The sequence below is a fragment of the Eptatretus burgeri genome, chromosome 2 (assembly GCF_056783735.1).
Source record: "Eptatretus burgeri isolate ZD-2024b chromosome 2, Ebu_testis_v1, whole genome shotgun sequence".
Taxonomy (NCBI): Eukaryota; Metazoa; Chordata; class Myxini; order Myxiniformes; family Myxinidae; genus Eptatretus; species Eptatretus burgeri.
Window position 1 is genome coordinate 5,636,687 of NC_140962.1, and position 20,000 is coordinate 5,656,686.

Sequence of the window (20,000 nt, forward strand, 5' to 3'; positions counted from 1 at the left end):
CAATCAATCAGACTCCAACCTCTCCACAATGGGCAAGACCAGAGAGCTGTCTAAGGACATCAGGGACAAAATTGTCGACTTGCACAAGGCTGGGATGGGCTACAGGACAATAGGCAAGCAGCTTGGTGAGGAGGCAACAACTGTTGGCGCAATTATTAGAAAATGGAAGAAGTTCAAGATAACAGTCAATCTCCCTAGGTCTGGGGCTCCATGCAAGATCTCACCTCGTGGAGCCTCAATGATCATGAGAAAGGTGAGGGATCAGCCCAGAACTACACGGCAGGACCTGGTCAATGACCTGAAGAGAGCTGGGACCACAGTAGCAGAGAAAACCATAAGTAACACACTACGCGTCATGGATTAAAATCCTGCAGCGCACGCAAGATCCCTCTGCTCAAGCCAGCGCATGTCCTGGCCCGTCTGAAGTTTGCCAATGACCATCTGGATTGGATGATCCAGAGGAGGAATGGGAGAAGGTCATGGGGTCTGATGAGACCAAAATAGAGCTTTTTGGTTTAAACTCCACTCGCCGTGTTTGGAGGAAGAAGAAGGATGAGTACAACCCCAAGAACACCATCCCAACCATGAATCATCGAGGTGGAAACATCATTCTTTGGGGATTCTTTTCTGCAAAGGGGACAGGACGACTGCACCGTATTGAGGGGAGGAAGGATGGGGCCATATATCGTGAGATCTTGGCCAACAACCTCCTTCGCTTAACAAGAGCATTGAAGATGGGCCGTGGCTGGGTCTTCCAGCATGACAACGACCCGAAACACACAGCCAGGGCAACTAAGGAGTGGCTCCGTAAGAAGCATCTCAAGGTCCTGGAGTGGCCTAGCCAGTCTCCAGACCTGAACCCAATAGAAAATCTTTGGAGGGAGCTGAAAGTCTGTGTTGCCCAGCGACAGCCCCGAAACCTGAAGGATCTGGAGAAGATCTGTATGGAGGAGTGGGCCAAAATCCCTGCTGCAGTCTGTGCAAACCTGGTTCAGAACTACAGGAAACGTCTGATCTCTGTAATTGCAAACAAAGGTTTCTGTACCAAATATTAAGTTTTGTTTTTCTGATGTATCAAATGCTTATTTCATGCAATAAAATGCAAATTGATTATTTAAAAATCATACAATGTGATTTTCAGGATTTTTGTTTCAGATTCCGTCTTTCACAGTTGAAGTGCACCTATGATAAAAAATTACAGACCTCTACGTGCTTTTTAAGTGGGAAAACCTGCAAAATCGGCAGTGTATCAAATACTTGTTCTCCCCACTGTATATATAGCTGCCACATCACCAGTGCGAAATATTTAATTGCAAACTCTTCATTATCGTAGCTGACAGCTAATTTGATATTTCATGAGAAAAAATACATGGGGAATCAATTTGGGAAGTTTGTGGAAAGGTTAAATAGTGCCGAAGCATGTGATAACAGGTTTACGAGTTCTTCATGAATGAATAGTTTGCAATTCCTCGGGATCACACAGAACTTGAACTCTGGTTGACCTTGTTGTGTATCGTGTGCTATTTTCTTGAGGTCTGAAGGATCTTTTGTCATGTTGAACCACGAGGAAGAAGCCAAGCAGTTTACCCTTCCTCACAGTCGCTATTTCCATTTTTAATTCGTACGATTGAACCTTTCAAACTATGGATGCATACAGTTCACCAGTCAAAGGAATTTATGAATTTCAAAAATAAACATTTATTTTTTAAGCGCGCACACACACACACACACACACACACACACACACACACACACACACACACACACACACACACACACACACACACACACACACACACACACACACACACACACACACACACACACACACACACACACACACACACACACACACACACACACACACACACACACACACACACTAATAATTGTGCACATTCCTGATGCAGGTGGTCAGCTGATTCTTATCTGCAGTATGTGTGCAATAGACCATGACCCATGTTTCTGTATGTATTAAAAAACAAGAATTTGAGCTCATGTAGAAATGAAAAGTTTCTTTCTTTCATGAAAGGCCTGCCCTATGGTTTCTCTATAATTTGAGCAGTGCAGGTAACGCAAAAGAAAAACAGGTCAGACACATACAGGGATCCTTTCCTTTGAGGCCTTTGTTTTCTTATTGATAGAAGCAGGAAGAATTTCAGTCTCAGTGAAGGTGGCGAGAAACCCTGTGAGTCTATCATTTGGCTCGGCCTACATCTGATTGTTTTATCCTTTGGCTCTTCTGAGGTCGAGGGAAGCCGCAATGTCGTTTATGACCAGCCTTTTGCCCAGCTGCAGTATAATCAACACTGTGGAAAAATTGCATGTGGAATGCACACTGGATCCAGTAGAATGAATGTTGCAGACAATCCTGGTAAGCTTGGCCTGCGCTGGGTCTTGTCATCTCAGGTCCAGAAGGAACATGCCTGTATTTGAGCAGATCACCAAGATAGTGAGCTGTTTACCTCTGGTCTTGCATTGAGCAAACCATGAGCTTTTTGAAATGCACAAAAGCAGATACGGCTCAATTACATTTGTCGTTCTTCATAGATTGCTCTGTTCTTTCAGATTTCCCTGCCTCAATGTCGTTGCGTGGGTGTTGATGGGTGAGGGATGGGCTGGACATGTCCCCTCCACTTTTTGATGAGGGTGGGGTGGGGATTATCTCCTCCTCCCCCCACTTTTTTGCTCGAATATAACACAAAATGCATTGCTCTGTACAATCCACAGAGGCCCGGATGCAGGATATTCCCCAAATCATCTAAATGTGTATAAATCAATACAGTACAGTATTAGTTTTTCCTCAAATAAGTTGTTTCATCTCTTAAATCAAGACAAGGCAGTGGGTCGTATTTCATAAAAGAGACCGCTATGGGTTTGTGCCCGTGCTGCATTACATTAGTTGGAGTAAGCACGTAGTGCATGGTTCGCATGCGCTGAAAATGTATCACCTACTTGTGCATGAGTGCTGATACGGATAGACATTTCTACTGCAGTGTTATGTTGCTTCACATTCTCTTCTAAAAGGAGCCTCTTTGCTCACCCACAGGGAAATTTTCAGGTCATAAAAGTTTATTTAATCATTGTTGCATCGGAGATGAATGTGTAATTGGAGTACCAAGGATCCTCATTTGGCAGACTGGCCACGGTTCCCATCTTTAGTCGGGACCGCTGGATAATCTGAATCCCCTGTGAAAAGGCCTCTGATGTTTATCCATTCAAATCAACTTGATAAATGATTAACACTGGAAGCCTCCAAAGCCAGTCGCCGACTGGGAATCCTTCGTCGTGCAGAGTCCTTCCTCGGCCCACCTGAGCTCCTGACCACACACAAAGCTTTCATCCGCAGCCTGATGGAGTACTGGTCTCCCTTCTGGGCTGGTGTGGACACAAAGGCATTTCGCATGGGCATGATGGGCAGGTCGGTGGTCTTTCTGTCTTCTACCGTCTCCTCTCTGGTCTCGCCCCCCCCCCTGCTGTGTCTGCGATTTGTCCCCACCATATTTCCGCAGTGTGCTCAAGGTTCGCCTAATAACCCTCTTCTGGTAAAACTACCAAAATCACGAATCATTGCTCACCTTCACTCTTTCATTCCTGTTTTTTTTCCTGCCTTTGGAATAAACTCCCTCACTCTGTTCAATCCCATTCTTCCCTCCAGGCCTTCAAACACAGCTGTTCACCACCACCTCTTATCGTCCCCCATCCATATCCTAGATCTTTTCTACCCCGTTAATCCACCAAAACGCACCTTCTTCAAATTCCCTGCTTTCCTTCCTGAAAGTCCCTGTAATGTCCATCTTGTATTCCCCATGCTCCCCATCCCATCCCTCTCTCTTCCACAGATCTGCTAATGTCAATGTTCCCCACTGTTTTGTCCTTCCCACTCTCACCCCTCTTGTCTCATGCCCCCCTTGCTGTGCGTTGTGTGTTAGCTCTCACGCGAGCCTCGACAAGGTATACCAAAAAAAAGGGGTTAATGCAGGAAGTGATTAACATTTAGCTTTATGTCTATTTAACAAGGAAATCCGACACAGGAGGAGGCCACTCAGGCCATCATGCCCGTGCAATATCAACACCATTCCTCCTAGCTTGGTTGAGCTCGCCCTGGAATCATTCTCCTAGCCCGGCAACGCTGAACCCTCTCTGTGGCAGCAATGTCCTTCTTCAGATGTCTTGACCAAAACTGCAAACGATATTCTGGATGGAGCCCTTCAGTGCACTGTTAAAAATGCCTCTGCATTTATAATATCCCCTACCAATTCAACCTAAAATCCTGTTTCCTTTACCTGTAGCTGTCTAACATTGTCTTGTCTGTTTACACCCCCTCAACTCCCCAACTCAATATCAATTACCACCCCCATGTCCTCCTGTGTGACATGCCCCAGATTGCCCCTTGCATCATGTGATCTCTATTGTCTTTATTCTTACCCATCTCCCATACCTTACATTTCTTTGTATTAAACTCCATCTACCATTCTTTTACCCAAATCTATGAGGATATCTCGACTTTCCTGAATCTGATCACCTCTCTCACGACGATCTACCTTACTTCCAAGCGTTGCCATCTGCATATTTGGAAAACACTCTTATCCCCACAATCCAAATCATTGATGAAAATGATTAATAATAATAATGGTCCCAGTACTGACCCCTGAGGTATCCCAATACTTTCATTCTCCCAGCAACACTTCCTCCAACTCACAGCCACTTTTGCTTCCTATCACTAAGCTAGTTTCTAATCCAGGTAGCTACCTGAGCAGCCACTCCACAAGCCCTGACCTTGGCTAACAACCTCATGTGTGATAACTTCTCAAATACCTTCTGAAAGTCGAGATTCACATGACATCCCCTGTATTCAATAAACCTGCCATCTCACCCTCATTATCAAGCCTGGTGTTGGCTTAGTGGTTCGGGTGGCTGGCTTAGGATCTTAGGTCCAGAGTTCAAGCCCCGTTGGCTGCTGAATCAACACCAGTTGGTGTTGACTCAGCTTGTCATCCTTCCGAGGTCGCCGCAATGAGTACTAGTGTATTGGTAGAGGGGTACAGCATCAGCGGCACAGCCGTGCTTCCTAGAAATGATAGTACCCGGCAACCAAGCTGCCATACACAAGAACAGAGAACCCTCATTATCCACCAATTCTCCTATATTATTCCTCAATGAACCAGATTTTACAGGTGATGAGTCATGCCATCTTGAGAAATGTTTGCAGTAATGTGAATGAAATGTCCATTCAGTTTGGACTCGTAACTGATGGAACTCGACACATTCAGGGCAATGAGCAGGAGTCTGTGTGTGTGTGTGCACATTACGTTATGGATTCCTTTACTGTTGACGAGGACTTTTTATGCATCTACCAAGTATCAACAACACGAGGATCACTTTGTAAGATACTGCAGGATGTCCTGATTCAGCTTCAGCTGCGGATTGAACACGTTGGAGCACAGACTTATGATTGAGCGAGCAACATGGCTGGGAAGTACAAAGGTTGTCAGCCAAAGGTAATGAAATTCCAGCCATTGGCTAGTTATGGTCACTGTGAAGCTCATGTCACCCAGCTCTGCTTTCAAAGCCCTACAAACATCACCATTCATAAGAAACGCCCTCAATCATGTCCAGGAACTTGGCAAACTCTACAACAGCTCTGGAAAATTAAAACACCTGTACTTAAAAATATTCATGCCGAAGATGCCTTCTCACATTCCTCCCCAAACCCCCTCCCCTTACCCCCGACCCTTCTCGACTCCATCACGGGTAATGGTTGCATTTTCAAGCATTTTACTCTGAGCAGAGACTGTATATAAGGTTTTATGATTCAAAATAGGACATTTACATATTGTACTGGGTTGTATTCCGTTATGGGCGAGCAAAGAGGTTTAAGGAGGTCTTTGTAACTGCACAGCAGAAACTCGAGTAGTGCCTGCTAGAACTTCTGACTTCCACGTGGGCGCCAGCTTCCAAAGAAACTCGATGATGGCATACCTGCAACCCTTTTTGAAGGAAAATCGGAAGGCTGGCGTGCGACGCAGTTTTCCGTCTCCCTTATGCGAAGCCTTGATACACTTGAACTCTGTTGTCCAACTTGGCTTAAACTTGTTGACCCAGCGTGGGGGTGGTTTTTTTTCTTTTCTGGTGTTTGCATTGTTGTCGTGCACTGAAGCGATGAGGACTCTCTGTTAACTGCAGTCTTTGATCATGAATGGAAAATGGCGCGTTGTCTTGAAATGAATGCCCGCTGTTTCCTGTCGTCCCATTGGTCATGCTTAGTTTGGAAGCAATAACCAATCGCTGACGAGATAAGAAATCGAGGTCAGGCACGAGTTTTGTAGAATGTAGAAGCAGCCGTGTGTAATACGATCTTGGCAGTGAGAAACGAACGCAAAACTGAAAAAACACAACTATTTATTTTTTTACATTAACAATTTCCAAATGTGGTATGTCTGACTAATAAAATCGGTATGCGTTGGGAGCTATAGAAAATCGGTAGGCGACCGCGTGAATCGGTAGGGTTGGTAGGTACGTGATGGAGCTGTCCCGGATTACACTGCCTATTCTGCAGAGGAGTGACACAGAGTTTGTTTCTTCAAGGTCATCGATAGTGCCTGTGAAAACTTGACAATATTTTACATCAGCGGACCTTATGGCATAAAGGAACTTGAACGCAATGCTACTAACTGGGTCATTCCAACCACAAATAATCCACAACTTTCCTGAACTTACAGATTATCTGGAGCAAGAACTTGGTTTCTTTCTCAACCATTTCAGTGGTTCATGAGTTGAGGATTACCGGAAGATATTTGTGGTCATGGTTCAGGAAGTCCGTTGAATGTTCCCGCAAGTAAAACGATTCCTCAGGCTTCTCTTGGCCTCACCAGCAAGCAAGTTCATGTGAAGCTGAACGGTCATTCAGTGCGGTAAGACATATGAAGACGTGGCGATGTAGCACAATGACCCAGCAATGCCTCAACCCTCAACCATCTCATGATCTCTCTTGTACACTGAGATCGATGTTGAATTATTTATTATGTCTGTTTTTTGAGTGCAATGATAAACTTTGGCACCAAGTAGCAGCTTGAAATTAAAAGCACCGCCTTTTATTAGTTAAATTATTTCAAAGAAACGTGGCAGAGGCAGTCATATTAAATGCTCAGAATGCACCACAGAAAAGAGTGTCTTGCATCCATAATTTGCAGGGGCTAGATTTGCCTGGTCATCACTGTTGGCTCTGTGATTTGCACTTGCAATGAACCCCCCCCCCCCCCCCATCTTTAAGTTGCAATCGATGCCCCTGGCCTCAAGACTACCTTCCTCTTCTTCACTCACCCTGGACAAAGTTTATGATTGGTTGCCTTTGTTGCAGGATGGGGTCTATAGGAGGGTGCAGTAAAGCTGGAGAAGGAGCTTTGGAACACCCATTGGGGATACTTTAAGTACCTCATCCCTCCATGTCCATGCATGACCTTGCCAGATCTTCTCTTTAACTGCAAAGACAGACCATGTGATATTCTGACCAATAGAAATGACTATGCTATGAAGGCAAAATGCAGTCTTTGTACAGCCCCAAATGGCTAGCATGAAAGACAGGGACTGCATACACTTCAATGCACTTCTACTTTAATGCAATGCATGGATAAACACTAATACATCACATTACAAACCTTAAAATATCGACCCAACAATACTCTCTTTTTCTTTCTTTGTTTTCCACGTTGCAGCTTCTGCCAGAACTAGTACAGATTGAGCAAGCAGCGGATGACATGGTTCAAACTCGGGTGTCATCCTTCCAAGAGTCTCTTGTCCAGCTGACAAATAGCATGGCTGAGTAAGTGTTTATCACTTTTCACTCATCAAGCATTAATAAACAGACACTATTTGATCGCGATGCATATTTCAACATGAAATATTTGATTGAACATTGTTTTACAAGCGCTAAAACCTTAAAACAAGATTTATTTTTGGTCCTTTCATAACATTTTTAAACTTGTGGTTGTTTTGTTTTTTTTGGCCATATATTTATTGCATGACCAGATAAAATGGCTTTCAGCGCCGTCCCATCTACCCCAGCTGCTTCTGTATTATAAAGTATGCATCGTAAATTTGTCTCCAAAGAATGCACACTGTGAGAGCATCCTGTGCCATTGCTGAAGGTAAGGCCAAACAAAGTATTTTATATTTCTAGTAACATAGTAGAGCAAATATGTAGGTTGGGGATTGCAAAACCTTTTTTTTAATGCAAATGTATATTGATGGAACAAAATCATACATTGATCAATGTATAAATTAACAACCCCACACATGTTCCACGAATGACAGTCATAGCAAATTGCAGTGATATCAGTGAAGATATTATAAACACAGAATATTGGGAGAAGGTGAGGAAGGGGAGAGAGTTTTGGGGTGTAGGGGAGTAGAATCCTCCTCCTCTCTCATGAAGCACGAGGCTGCAGATGGCATCATTGGCTGAGGGTGCAGCTGTGCCACTGATGCAATTCCCTATTACTAGTACACTGGTACTCATTTTGCTGACCTCAGAAGGATTACAGGCTGAGTCAACCCCACCCAGTGTTAATTTAAATGGTTGACAGGGGCTCAAACTCAGGACCCTAAGATCCCAAGCCAGCCACTCTAACCACAAAGCCAACACCAGGCTCAGGAGTCGCATTATGGAGTATGATATTTTTGGGATCTTACCTGTAAAATGTGCATTTATGTTGCAGTTATTCATTTGGGGATTGTTTACGTGTTTGAGATATTGAGCATTCATGGGATGAGGTATTTGGTGAAGGTACGGATTTGGATCCGGATACAAGAATTTTAAATTATTTTAAGTGATTCCTTAACATTGAAAGATAGGGCCAAAAATGATATGTAGTTATATTTGATATATAACTGATATATTTCAGTTATATAACTGATATATATATATATATATATATATATATATATATATATATATATATATATATATATATATATATATATATATATATATATATATGAAATGATATATTTCGAAAAGTTATAGACTGATTCATACGAAATTAGGTAGACAGGTTGGGTGTGTGACAAGAACAAGCCGATTCGATTTTGGCTTTCGGTCTGAATTCAGATCCGACCTCTCGGTGGGATAAAAACATAAACTGTTCAGCCTGGCAGAGGTATGCGCTCCACCAAGTGCCATTTTAGTTTGAGAGTGGACCACCTGAGAGATTCGCACAGCAATATAACTAAAACGAGTGATCTGTCATGGTTCTCCACAAAATTTGGTGTTTCAAATGAATCAACCAATGACAATGTACATCACTATAATGAATATTACATTCAACCAGACGATTTAGTACAAGCAGTACATTTCAAGTGCAATGCCAGAATGAAAGAAAGAGGCAATGAATGATCAGAACATTTGAGCCAAATACTTTGCATTTATCTCACATAAGTCGGAGCCGTTTCAGCATCCGATGAGTTTTACTGTAGTTGGTTTACAGCAACAATCAAGTTGTGATACAACATTTGAATTTATTATGAAACACGAAAGAATGATGCAAACGAAAGGGGCCTGGTGTTGGCGCAGTGGTTAGGGCAGCGGCTTGGGATCCAAAAGGTCCTGAGTTCAAGCCCCGTTGGGCCACTGAATTAATACACCAGGGGTTGACTCAGCCTGTCATCCTTCCGAGGTCGGCGAAATGAGTACCAGTGTACTGGGCCGGTGTATACCCCGGTTAAAATAGGTGTACCATATCCCTGTATCGTAAGAGGCGACCAGGGTTGCGTCAGGAAGGGCATCCGGCGTAAAACATGTGCCAAATCACTATGCAGATCATGCGAATGATCCACTGTGGCGACCCCTAAAGGGAGCAGCCGAAAGAAGAAGAGAGAGAGAGAGAGAGAGAAAGAATGATGCAACCCTTTCTTTCAAAAGTATCGGAAAAAAAGTCTATTCAATTACTTCAATTTTGAGACTAACAATTGCATTGCTATATATTTGCTGCTCGGTTCTCCCTTCGTGCCATCTCGTTTACTCCTGCGATTGCATTCCTGTCCTCAAGAAAAAATATACTGTCGGACTCTGAAAAATTTTGCAAGCAATTCATTTTTTGATATTATGGCAAATGTCGATACTGATGTCCGAAACTAGATCATCCAAAACCTTGTCACGAGGGAACCTGTGCATTATTCAGCCTTGCCATGATTGAACAGAGCAGCCCCATGCCAGACCATACCATAATTCCACCAAAATTGAGCGAAATCTTGTATAAAATGCCACTTCTGTACGAACGTGAACCCAGAAGTAACTTTGTTGGGAAGCAAAATGGCTCCATAGAGACCACGTGACACAGATTGACCAATCACAAGCTGGATCTTTCTGTACGAGCAGAACAATAGATGGCCAGACTCTCTCTATATATAGCACTGCATGAGACCCGATGTACTCCTAAGACCCTCTAGAACCTTAAGACCCCTGAAGCCCCTTGAGAACCCAAACACCTCGAAAGACCCCTAAGATGCCTTAAGACCCCCATGGCCCTTAAGACCTCAAGAACCCTGATGACTCTTAAGACTCTTTCAACACTTTAGACACCTTTTCAACCCCTTCACCCTTTCGACTTTTTTACCCTTTAGACTCTTTAGACCTTTTATACCTTTTCGACGCCAAGAACCTCGAGACCTTTACACCCCTTAAGTCCTTTTAGACCCATTAGACCTTAACACCATTGAGACCCCTTACACTCTTCAGACATGTTGGACAGCTTGGACCCTTGACCATTTCGTGCTTTAGACTATCTAGAATCTTTGAGGCGAACACCACGCAGATATCTATAGCCTTTTTGCAAAACACAGACGATGCTGTTTTTCAGCAAGTAATGCGCAAACTTGACCCACCCGGGGTTGCGCACACTGCTTGTCTACATTTGTATACATATACAGTATATATACAGTATGCATTTAATATTATGGAGCTAATGCATGTATGGCTATATTTATTTGAGAAAAACTTCAAAATTGATCACTTGACATTTTACATCATAAAAACTTTACATTGTGCTCCAGCAAGGGAAATATGGTTGTATGCCCCAAAATAATTTTCAGGTATACGGTGTGTCCCAGCAAAAATGATTACCAAGTGTAAATTTAACATTTTTTTTATTTTAATCTTGTGGCACAGAAACTATACAATGTTGTCCAGCCAGCAAGGCCAAATATGATTACATTATATCCAAAAAATAATTTTCAGGTAGGCTTATACTGGTTGATTGGCATCTCAAGGAGATGGGGATGGGCCAGGCATCTGTCTGGGGGATGGGCAGACGTAGGCCCCTGGAATACCGGCAGAAAGTGGACGCAGTGACGCGCTGCTCTGGTGCATGCTCCCATACCTGACCTGACCTGACGTAACCAAGACAGTGTGTCCCAGAAAACACATCACTTAATGGAAAATTATATTTTTGTTGCATTTTATAGCACAAAAACATTACAGTATGGTCCATCAAGGCTGTTCCATAAGCATGCACATGCACATGCACCTCATTACGAAGGCTGAAGTACATGTTAATTCTAATGCACATCCTCACCCCCGAAGGGCCAGAATGCATGGTCATGCAGTTGGACCACTCATCAATAGGAATAGGCCCCATGACACTCTTGAGCGAGGAGCAGAATCTCCTCCCTGGAATGAACTGGTCAAACCTGCAAGACATTAAGTCAAAATCAGACCCCGTCACTGTCGTCATGTAGGGGGTACTGTGGTGGAAAACTCGAAACCTTACTCAAGTAACTCCAGTAACTCCAGTCACAACACAGGTTGAATCATTTATTTAATACATGATCATGGAGAAATACAATCAATGCAACATAGTTGTTTTCTGGCTTAAAGTTCAAAACAGAGCTAATAATATAGGGAAGAGAAATGGGGAGGGTGATCTACTTGCATGCCAGCGAGTTGACCAATCACATTCTGCTAAGAGACAAACAGAACCGTTTTCTTCAAGGGCATGGTCATGACTTTGTTTCAAATGCAAATTCCTATGGTTTGTCCTCGAGCACTTTCAAGCTTTATCAGATATTTGCAATGCTTCACTGCTCTCCCCTTCATAACTATTGCATAATGTATACTTCATTTCAACATAACAATGCCCCGTGTTCATGTGATTCCTAAAGGTTTACTACACAGCAAATTTGTTATTCAGCATTCATTAATTAGAATTAAGCATTCCTTTGTCTCACTGGCACCCATCTCACTGGCACCTGAACAAAGGCAGCTTTATTTAATTTAACTTGCCAACCAAGTGAAATTTAAAAAAGATGATATTGTTACATAGTTTATGAGCACACTATATCTATCCATTAAGCCTGGTATTGGCTTAGTGGTTAGGATGGTGGCTTGGGATCCCAGGGTCCTGAGTTCAAGCCCCGTTGGCTGTTGAATTAACACCAGGGGGTTGACTCAGCCTGTCATCCTGCCGAGGTCGGCGAAATGAGTGCCAGTGTACTGGTCCCGGTGTATGCCCCGGTTAGAATAGGTGTACCATATCCCTGTGTGTCGTAAGAGGCGACCAGGGTTGGCGTCAGGAAGGGCATCCAGCCATAAAACATTGCCTCAAGAAAAAGCCAAACCCCTGCACAGCAGGGAAAAATGGCTGTAAAAACGGTCATTTTATTATTTTTTATATCTATCCATTATATAACAACCATCAGTATGCGATTTATCCATTATCAAGTGTATTTTAAAGTATCAGAGCAGCAAACGTAATAGAGGGGTACACATTTCATTTAACTAAGCACGGACTAATAATCGCATCTTTCACCAGTCCCGGATGTGCTTGGGCTAGCACGGGGATTATATGTTCGTTATTATTGTCATCTGCTTTGAAAGGTTTGCTTTGAGTGGTACAGTGGTGGTATTGAGCATTTACTCATGGATTCAGGAGAGCACTTTCTCAACATTGAGAAAGGCAAACAATATATCAATCAATGATCCTAAGTTTTGTAAAGATATGTTACAGTTATATGGAACTAACAAGACCACAGTATATTTGAACAAAGATTCTGTTCTACTCATTTGTGGTTTGTCATTTACAAGCAAACGTTGATACAAAGAAACTCACAAGCCACGGGCAGTCCACTCTGCAAACGTAATGAATTCTGTCTTTCTTATTGTCAAAGAACTAATAAGCATGTTTTATGCTGCAAGCCTTTTAAACCTTTATCTCAACTCTGCCAGTGGCTTTACCCATGATATTTTCTGGTGAACTATTCCTTATATGGTGACAAAGTGACTTTAGCCAATGCTTTACAACAGATTTTATACCTCCATATTATTTAAAAGCATTTGAAAGCATATAAAATGAAATGAGTATGTAATTTTTGGATAAAGAGTGCTTATCCCAATATGAAAAAACAACTTGTTTCGGCATGATCAATACAGAAACACCGATACTTTGCGATAGTCATGTGATCCACAAAGCTTTATATAACCTTATATGTCCATAAACTGTTGGTGTAGCATATTTCTCACATTTCACAAGACAGAATTATTTGTTTTACTTCCACAGTACCAGGAAGCAAGTGCCACACCAGCTATTGCTGCATACATCTTTACCAACAGGAAATGTCTGCCACACATTAACTTGTCTGTCATACACAAAACTTAGTGGGTAATTGTGATGACATTGTATTGTGTAATTGTAATATATAACTGCTCCCCTATTTCCTTTGAAATTGTAAATTTTGTCTCAACATACTTATAATGTGGACCAAAATTCCTAGATTGCTTAGTTAAATAAACTTGGCTATGTACAAGTTGTTGATGATATTTGTAATTCGAAAGGGTTTGGTGTACATTTGATTAATTTGATATGCATCTTCTTTCACTGGCAGGTGCGAATTGATCTTCATCCACTGCATAAAACCAAACTTGACAAAGGTATCGAAATTCAGTCTTTTATATTTTTTTGGTGGGATCATGTGTTGTTTTTGCACTCACCATACAGTATGTGCAACTTTTTTTTTATTTGTTTATTATGGCCAATGACGACATTCCAGATCACACTGGAAGGACGAAGGCCCAATTGACACTTGATTTCAGCACTCGATTCATGAAAATATGTTTTCTTGTATTGGTATTTGAGCTGCATGAATAATTAATGTAAAATTGATTGATATAAAAGTCTTAAGTATGTGCTCACAACTTTTCAATGTGATTTCGACATTGAATATTTTTAATCTTCACAAATGCTGGGTTTGAATGATATGAAACCTTATTGAGAAAGCCCTAGAATTTCTCATCGATGTGATATGCTTTGGCCATCAGCATATTTTTGAAGGATAGTTTGCACAAGTAAAGTGCTTCCAACGAGGCCAGTCATTGGGCGTGAAGTACTCATGTGGAAATGTATCATTTGGAGGATATGACTGATATGTAGAATCTCCTCAAGTTAACTTTCTGAGACTTCTTCAACAGGGAGTCATTTAGATTATTTGCTTTCCAAATTACTGGTCTTTGAGAACATTTATTTACCAATACATGCTTTACAAAACATGCCATTCCTTTAACAGCTACTGACTCAGACAACAGGTAAGGGTGCACAGGTTTGTTCTGTACCAAACCCCCCGCCCCCTCCAATTTAGTAAACTTTTCTTTGAAGCGACAACTCTGAGCCAACCGTATGCTTCTTAGCACTGCTAACTGTAGTTAGCTGCAAATCAAAGGGTAGAGGAGCTCCGTGTGAGCCAACGGTCATCCATATCTAGTGCCCAACTGTGTCTGCAGACATCCTCGTGCAGTTGGGTGACTTTTGAAGAAGGGGTGGCAGGATTTGCACGCCGGTCACCGTAAAACACTTCATTCCGCAAAATGTACCACAAAGAAATCTGAAAACCCACTTCGTGGGAGTAACTCCTGTGCAGCTACCCTCCGCAGGGCAGCTCACTGGATGATGGGATTGGGGCAAAGCCGTTGGGATGTCAGGGGTGTGACAAACCCTATTGCTGACCCTCCAATCAAGTGTGATCCACCTTCATTGATGGAAACACAGGCTACGGTGAACCGGTTGAAATGGGGTAAAGCTCCAAGGATCTGTGGCATCCATGCTGAACTTTAGAAGGCTGGTGGAACTGCTGTACTCGTGTCATTGCACGCAGTTGTGTGCTCTGCCTGGAACACAGGCATCATCCCAACTGACTGGAAGAGGGGCCTTGTTGTCCCTCTCTGGAAAGGGAAGGGTGATCGCGAGGCCTGCAACAACTACCGAGGGTAACGCTCCTCTCAGTGCCAGGCAAGGTCTTTGCTCGGATAATTCTTGAGAGGGTTCACCACCATCTACTTGAGCACCAGTGTCCAGAGCAGTCAGGCTTTACACTACAGAGGTCAATGATTGACCATATCCTTGCTCTTCAGGTCCTCACCAAACAGAGACGAGAGCAGGGGCTACTTGCAGCCCATGTTGATCTCTGCAAAGCATTCGATTCAGTAAAACGGGATGCTTTCTGGAGGATTCTTGGTCTTCGTGGGGTGCCACCAAAACTGATCGATGTGATGTCTGAACTCTACTCTGATACTGAAAGTGCTGTGAGATGTAGTGGTACCATCTCTGACTTATTTCCAGTTGTTACTGGAGTCCCTCAGGGGTGTCGTCTGCCCCCCCCCACACTTTTCAGCACTTGTATGGACTGGATTATTGAGAGGATGTCAGAGAGATCAAGTTGCGGTGTATCGTTTGGGAATGTCAATAACTTTAACTTTGATTTCGCAGGTGATGCAGTCATCTTTGCGGAGACTTTGGATATCCTTTTGGGGGCCCTCGAGGTGCTGAATGAGGAGTCGGAGCCACTGGGATTACGGGTTTCCTGGGTCAAAATTAAGATCCAGATTTTCACTGATATATTGGATGCTGCCAATTTGTCTGTACCCATTTGTGGTGAGGATATTGAGGTCACGGAGAGATTCACTTTTGGCAGTGATATTCATGTCTCTGCTGGCTGTGTGAGCACAGAAGTCAATTGACGTCTCGGTTCGGCCTGGGGTGTCATGGATTCACTGGATCATGGAGTGTGGCGCTGCCGGTACCTGTGCAGGACGAAAGTCCGAGTCTTTATGTCCTTGGTGCTTCCAGTCTTGCTCTACGAATGTGAAACTTGGACTGTGACCAGGGATCTGAGAGGGCGACTTAATTCCTTTGGTACCAGGTCTCTTCAGAGAATTCTTGACTATTTCTGGTCGGACTTTGTGTACGACGAGCGGTTGCTGAGAGCAACTCAAATGAGATTTGTTACCTGCATAGTCCGTGAGCATCAGCTGTGGCTGTCTGGATATGTGGGTCCTTTTCCTGATGCTGATCCTGCTCACCCGATTCTCTCAGCAAGGGAGCCCCATGAGTGTAAGGGTCAATGGGCTGACCACGTGCCTCGTGGTTGCAGCAGGTTGATCAGCATCTCACGGAGATGTGGATGGGCCAGGCATCTGCCTGGGGATGGCCAGATAGAGGCCCCTGGAGTTCTGGTGGACAGTAGATGCAACGATGCGCTGCTCTGGTGCATGCTCCCATACCTGACCTGACCTAACTGTAGTTATAATGTTCCAAACACAATCAAGATCTTGAGGCCATGCGAATCTGTTCATTTTTGCACAGGAAGAAGACTGATATGAAGAGTATGCTTTGGTGAACAGCTTGTGGCTGGCTGACTGGCTGTAGATGCTTCTCATCTTATACTTTAACAATGAGTTGGAGCATTCTCGTGCGATTTTTGTGGAGGTAATCAGGGCATCGTACCCTTTACAAATACTTACATTGCCGGTGTCACGTTGACGACAAAATGTTGAAGCTGTGAATGATACCATTTTCAAAATGATCTCACTTGAAATGGCAGTGTATTTGCCAATTTTAATCACCAACAATAGTTCTGGGCAGACCGCCATTGTCTATAACCGGTCAGGTCTGGTATGGGAGGATGCGCTGGAGCAGCGCATCGCTGCATCCATTTTCCGCCAGTACTCCAGGGGCCTCCACCTGGCCGTCTCCCAGGCAGATGCCTGACCTATCCCCATCTACTTTCTACTTGAGATGCTAATCAATCTGCTGCAACCACGTGGCATGTGGTCGGCCCATTGGCCTCCTCCACTCACTCAGCTCCCTCGCTGAGAGAATCTGGTGAGCAGGGTCAGCGTCAGGAAAACTAGCCACATGTCCATACAGCCGCAGCTAACGCTCACGGAATATCAGGTCGGGTATGGGAGCATGTGCCAGAACAGCGCGTCGCTGCGTCCACTTTCCGCCGGTACTCCAGGGGCCTCCGTCTGGCCATCCCCCAGGCAGATGCCAGGCCCATCCCCATCTCCTTGAGATGATGGTCAACCTGTTGCAACCATGAGGCACGTGGTCGGCCCACTGGCCTCCTCCACTCATGAGACTCCCTCGCTGAGAGAATCTGGTGAGCAGGATCAGCGTCAGGAAAACGAGCCACATGTCCATACAGCCGCAACTGACGCTCACAGACTATGCAGGGAACAAATCTCATCCGAGTCTCTCTCAGCAACCGCTCATTGGACACAAAATCCGACCAGCGATAGCCAAGGATTCTCCGAAGAGACCTGGTACCAAAGGAATTAAGTCTCCGTCTCAGATCCTTGGTCAGAGTCCAAGTCTCACACCCATAGAGCAAGACTGGGAGTACCAAGGACCTGAAGACTCGGACTTTCGTCCTCCCGCACAGGTACCGGCAGCGCCACACCCCATGATCCAGTGAATCCATGACTCCCCAGGCCCGACCCAGACGTCTATTGACCTCTGACCCGCAGCCAGCAGAGACATGAATATCACTGCCAAGGTAAGTGAATCTCTCCACGACCTCAACATCCTCACCACAAACAGACACAGACAGGACAGCAGCATCCAAGATGTCACCGAAAGCCTGGATCTTAGTTTTGACCCAAGAAACCCGTAATCCCAACGGCTCCGACTCCTCATTCAGCACCTCGAGGGCCCCCAAGAGGATGTCGAAAGTCTCCGCAAAGATGACTGCATCATCTGCAAAATCAAGGTCCGAGATCTTGACATTCCCAAATGATGCACCGCAGCTTGATCGCTCCGACATCCTCCCTAAAATCCAGTCCATACAAGTGCTGAAAAGTGTGGGGGCAAGTACACATCCCTGACGAACTCCAGTAACAACTGGAAATAAGTCAGAGATGGTACCACCACACTTCACAGCACTCTCAGTACCAGAGTAGAGTTCAGACATCAGATCGATCAGTTTTGGTGGCACCCCACGAAGACCAAGAATTCTCCAGAGGACATCCCGATTCACTGAATCGAACGCTTTACATAGATCAACATAGGCTGCAAGCAGCCCCTGCCGAAACTCTTGTCTGCGTTCGGTGAGGACACGAAGTGCAAGGATACGGTCAATCGTTGACTTCTTTGGTGTAAAGCCTGACTGCTCTGGACGCTGGTGCTCAAGCAGATGGTGGCGAACCCTATCAAGAATTATCCGAGCAAAGACCTTGCCCGGCAATGAGAGCAGCGTCACCCCTCGGTAGTTGTTGCAGTCTTGGCGATCACCCTTCCCTTTCCAGAGAGGGACAACAAGGCCCCTCTTCCAGTCAGTTGGGATGATGCCTGTGTTCCAGGCAGAGCACAAAACTGCATGCAACGACACGAGTGCAGCATTTCCACCAGCCTTGAGAAGTTCGGCATGGATGCCACAGATCCCTGGAGCTTTGCCCCGTTTCAACTGGTTCACCGCAGCCAGTGTTTCCACAAGCGAAGGTGGACCACAGTTGATTCGAGGGTCAGCAACAGGGATTGTAACACCCTTGACGTCCAACTCGACAGCTGGGGGATCAGCCTGGTACAACCGCTCAAAGTAACCGGCCCAGCTGGCCTTCACTTCAGACTCCTCTGTCAAGAGCCTACCACTCTCTGCTCGAACTGCAGTGCTCTGAGGGATGGGCTTGGATGTACGTAATGCGCGAATTCCCCTGTAAGCGGGACGAGAATCACCTGTCCACAGGTGATGCTCTACCCCCTCACAGATTCCTCGCACATAGGCCTCCTTGTCCACCCTCAGTGCACGTACAGTTTTACGCCTCAGCTCCCTGAACAGCTCAGCTCTGCCATTCATCCTGGCCCTGCGACTCTGGTCAATGGTATCCAGTGTCCCTTGAGAGACAAAATTCTTCTTTGCCCTGCGGTGAGCTCCAAGGCATCCACCGGCAACATTAAGGACGGTGGTCTTGAAGGCGCTCCACAACTCTTCAGGACCCCCCAAAGCACCCAGACCCCCCAAGTGTCCACTCAGCCTGTTCGCAAACTCCTCAGCTACTCTCTCATCCCTGAGCTTGGCAACATCCAGCCTAGGCTGGGATGGTACCATTCTCCAGGATTTAAGGTGCAGCTTTAGAGTTGCTACAACAAGCCTGTGGTCAGTATTGAGGAACTGAGCACTCCGGTAGACCCTGCAGTTCTGGATCACCCTCCAATGATCGTCAATGAGGACATGGTCAATCTCCTTTGCCACACCGCCAGCGTTGGAATACCAAGTCCAGCGATGAGCTTGTGGGCGCTGAAACCATGAACCAGCCACCCTAAGTCCATGACTTCTTGCAAAGTCAAGGAACTTAGTGCTATTCTGGTTCATAGTTCCTGACCCATGGGGACAAACACACACCTCATAGCCATCCCTATCAGTTCCAGTCGATGCATTGAAATCCCCCAAGACTAGAAGTGTATCTCGTCTGGGGCACTGATCAACCACAGATTCGAGTGTGGCGTAGAATGCATCCTTCACGGTGAGATCACTCGCCTCAGTCAGAGCATAAACAGAGACCAGGGAAATGACACCTAAGGAGTGACGAATCCTTAATCTCATAATATGCTCTTTGACCGGTGTTACTTCAATTATCATTGGGGTCAGCTTATTGGACACAGCTACAGCAACTCCTTAGGTATGGTAACCACGGAATATGCAAGTGAAAAATGTCATTTGAGTCTCTCTTAGCAACTGCT

General features: G+C 44.7%; 1 protein-coding gene and 1 long non-coding RNA gene across 2 annotated transcripts in view; one reads left to right on the plus strand and one right to left on the minus strand.

Moving 5' to 3' along the window:
• The window catches only part of LOC147031310 (unconventional myosin-XV-like), an 89,429-nt gene that overhangs the window by 64,411 nt on the left and 5,018 nt on the right, over positions 1 to 20,000 (plus strand). The window contains exons 17-18 of the mRNA XM_085861538.1: positions 7,716 to 7,822; positions 13,876 to 13,921. Coding sequence (XP_085717664.1) covers positions 7,716 to 7,822; positions 13,876 to 13,921 — 153 coding nt within the window. The remainder of the gene's footprint in view (positions 1 to 7,715; positions 7,823 to 13,875; positions 13,922 to 20,000) is intronic.
• LOC147031311 (uncharacterized) overlaps positions 10,961 to 20,000 on the minus strand; it is a 13,751-nt gene continuing 4,711 nt past the window's right edge. Inside the window, exons 2-3 of the long non-coding RNA XR_015052782.1 lie at positions 11,571 to 11,685; positions 10,961 to 11,380 (exon numbers count right to left, since the gene is read on the minus strand). This is a non-coding gene — a long non-coding RNA (uncharacterized LOC147031311). The remainder of the gene's footprint in view (positions 11,381 to 11,570; positions 11,686 to 20,000) is intronic.